This window comes from Beta vulgaris, chromosome 7 (assembly GCF_026745355.1).
Source record: "Beta vulgaris subsp. vulgaris cultivar EL10 chromosome 7, EL10.2, whole genome shotgun sequence".
Classification (NCBI taxonomy): domain Eukaryota; kingdom Viridiplantae; phylum Streptophyta; class Magnoliopsida; order Caryophyllales; family Amaranthaceae; genus Beta; species Beta vulgaris.
Genome location: NC_079208.1, coordinates 58,357,830 through 58,361,561, shown reverse-complemented (window position 1 = coordinate 58,361,561; position 3,732 = coordinate 58,357,830). Strand labels below are relative to the sequence as shown.

Below are 3,732 nucleotides of genomic sequence, written 5' to 3'. Positions count from 1 at the left end.
CAACTCCTATTTTATAGATTTGACATAGTGACCCTTTCTTCATAAATCACATGTAATATCATTAGGTCCATACTAATTTAGTGTGGACCATGTTCATATAAGTTTTTTACACAGGTTACCTTGTCATTAGAACCTACGAAAATCGGGTCTATGAACTGCTCTAGAAATGCGCTTTAAATTTTTATATATAAAATAAAAGTCCATTCTTTTGGAAAAACTTTCATATGACTAAGGGTTTGTTTTATTCGACGTAAAACAACTGAACTGAATTGAATTAAATTGAACTAAATTGAACTGAACTTAACTGAATTGAACTGAAATGAATTAAATTATAATAAATAGAAATGATAATTGGAGCTGAACTGAACTGAATTAAGATGAACTGAATGCAATTGAGTTGAACTAAATTGATCTAAACTGAAATGAATTAAGCTGAACTGCTTACAATTTCAGTTGAACTAAGGGTCTGTTCTCCCCAGCTTATTTTCAGTTCAGTCCAGTTGATTTCAGATCAGTTCAGTTCAGATCAGTTCGGTTCAGACCAGTTCAGTTCAACTCTTGACAATACTTTTACTCTCACATATCACTATTCATTTCAGTTCAGTTCAGTTCAGTTCACTTCAGTTTAGCTGTTTTATGCCGAAGAGAACAGACCCTAAATTAAACTGAACTGAAACTAAGCTAGGAAGAACAGACCCGAACTCCTAAAAAAAACTTTCATATGACTGTGGGCCTGTGGCTATGCGCTTGACAGTGTCATCGAGCCTGATGGGAAGTTAAAACATATGTCTTGACAGGTTTTTTGAAAAGCCAAGTTTTTTTGGACCGGCCCATCATCAAACTTTTCCATTTTTTTCTTTTTTGAAAATTTCCATCTTTTTCACTAAAATGGAATGAAATGTGCTTTTGGTAGTCCACAAGAGAGTAGCATTAGCTTCAAAAGTAAACAATTGAGAGCCTCTTATATAGACTTGGTTGTTCCTTAACATGATAGCATCGATATTTACTTATATATATATAAGCATGAAAGCTCGAAAATAGATACATCCCAATTCCCATGGCGGAGTTTGGATGGTCCAAATATACGCAGTTTGCCGTAAACAGCATGTACACTATTATTCAAACTTCACCCATTTCTAGTATTAGTCATATATACTGGCATAACAGATTTTTGCCTAGCCATTCTATAATAGCATAGAGGCTAGGTCTAAAATAGGAGCTGATGAAAGTTAGAGACTGAAAGTATTAACACTCCTTAGGCCTGTTCTTTTCGACATAAAACAACTGAACAGAACTGAACAAAATTGATTGTATCTGAACTGAATTGAACTTATGGCAACTGAACTGAACTAAATTGAACTGAAATGAATTAAATTATAACTAAGAAATGATAGTTGGAGCTGAATTGAACCGAACTGATTGCAACCGAACTGAATTGAACCGAAGTGAGGTGAACTGAAAATAAGTTGGGGAGTACAGGTCCTTAGCTGAATTATGAGTACCTAAATTAAGTGAAAAACTTATCATTAGCCATTAGGCAATTCGGTCCAATTGTTACTCTAATATTGTACAATAACACAGGAACACAGGAAGAATGATGTTCAAGGAGCCAAATTATATGAATTAGTCAGTTCATCAAAAACATCATGAAAATTCAAAAGCTTATATTTTGAAGTAATGGTTGAAATTGCCAGTGTCCAAGAATCGGAATCAATATGATTTCCTTTCGCTAGACTATTTACCACTTCAAACAACAACTCCAAATTCCCTTGTTCATGCAGAAGGTTCATAAACTTGTCTACAGTTGCATGATGAGGGGCATATCCCTTGAATATCATTTCATCCAACATAAATGCCACTTCCTTTAATTGCATCCCAGATAGAAGCCCCTGCACAACTATCCGGTACGACACAACATCAGGTTTACATCCTCTCCTTGGCATATCTTCAAATAAATCAATGGCTTCTTTTATTTTCCCTTCCTTAAAATATGCTTTGATAAGCACATTATAACTAATAACATCAGGTTTGAATGTCTTCTCTTCCATTTCATTTAAACTTCGCAAAGCTAAGTCAAAGTGCTTCTCTGCACAATGTCCTGCAATGAGTGCATTATAAGTCGCGGTATCAGGGATACACCCCTTGCTCTTCATCTCCTCTAGAACAACATACACCTCATTGTTCCGCCCAACCTTGAAAAGACCGGTAATCAACGTCGTATAAATAGCCGAGTCCACTTGAATGTTCCTTTCTAGCATCTCATCTTTGAGTTGAAACGCCAAACTTAACTCTTTGATCTCACAAAGCCCCTTAATCAACGAGGCGTAAACATATGAAGTAGGTTCAACATTGTAAACTTTGAACATATCTTTCTTCAACTTAAGCGCTTCATTAACCTTCAAACTCCTACATAGCCCTGTAATCAACGTCGAAAAAGTCACCTCATTCGGTCGAATCCCTCTGTTACGCATTTCATCAAACAGCTCCCATGCACCCACCATATCATCCTGCACTCTACAAGCATTGATCATTATATTATAAGTACAAGCATCTGGGCAAGCAAACCAATCCAAACCCACAAAAACTTTCTGCATTTTATCGAATTCTCGGCAAATTAAAAGCCCATTTAAGAGGGTATTCAAGGATTTCACTGTTCTTCCACATCGAAACGAGGGCATTTCGTCGAACACATGGAGTGCTCTTTCAGCCAAACGAGCTCGAGCATAATAAGTAATGATATTGCAGAAAATGATTTCTGAGGGTGTAAAACGAGTTTCCAGCTTCAATTTGGATAAGATTAATTCCAATTCTTCAAACAATTTTGCTCGACCAAGTTTGGTTATAATAAGATCGTAGGAGAGGAGGGAATATGGGTAGGGTTTATGGGTAGAATTAGGGTTTGAATTAGGGTTTAGGAAGAGTTGTAAAGCAAGTTTAGGGTCTTTTTCTCGTCGGAGGAGAGCTGCAAGTCGGAATGGAGAGACAGCCTTCAATTTTTCCATTGTAAAGTTGTTAATCGTTGAGGGGCGGGAAATTGTTTAGGTTGAGCCGTTGGGGTGGTTGGCAAATGTTAGTGGTTGTTTGGTATACACGAAAAGATGTAGGCGATGATCATTTTTATGAATTTTTTGATATGGATAGTTGTTTGGTTGACAGTGAGTGAAGAAAATGGACATAATAAAAACTTCTTGAGAAAGTGAAATTTACATAAAATGTGGGAGTTTATTCACCCACCCCATGTCATTCATAATTTCCACATTACTTCATAAAAAGTGTAAATTTCTTGATTGAATATACTTATCATCGATGTACACTTTCGATTATTAATATCTTTAATTATATATTATCAAAAATTATTATAAAAAATAATATTTCTCAAAATGACATTTGTGTTTATAGATTAGTAATTAAAAATAGTCAATGTTGAAATCCAGATAATGTAAAAAGTCAATAATATTATCGGTCATAGGAGATTACATTACAAAAAATATGTGATTTTGATATATGCAACTTTAAGCATTATTATACTGGATAATATTAGTTTAAAAATTTATGACAAAACATATGAGTTGGTCGGTGCTCTAAATAATTAGTCATTGCTTGATCATTGTTCATTGCTAAGTAGAAACTAGACTACAATAATGGCAATTGCTAGGGATGAGTAATGATAAAGCGCTCACGGTGAATGAGCAGTTTGTCTACTCACAATAATTTTTTGTCAGAAAGTAAACA

At 35.0% G+C, this 3,732-nt stretch overlaps 1 protein-coding gene across 1 annotated transcript; it reads right to left on the bottom strand.

Annotated features, from left to right (window-relative positions):
* Positions 1 to 849: 849 nt before the first annotated feature.
* Positions 850 to 3,180, bottom strand: LOC104900124 (putative pentatricopeptide repeat-containing protein At1g53330). The gene has a single exon (XM_010687473.4). The coding sequence runs from the start codon at positions 3,000 to 3,002 to the stop codon at positions 1,602 to 1,604; it is 1,401 nt and encodes a 466-aa protein (XP_010685775.1). The 5' UTR covers positions 3,003 to 3,180; the 3' UTR covers positions 850 to 1,601.
* Between the last annotated feature and the right edge of the window lie 552 nt (positions 3,181 to 3,732).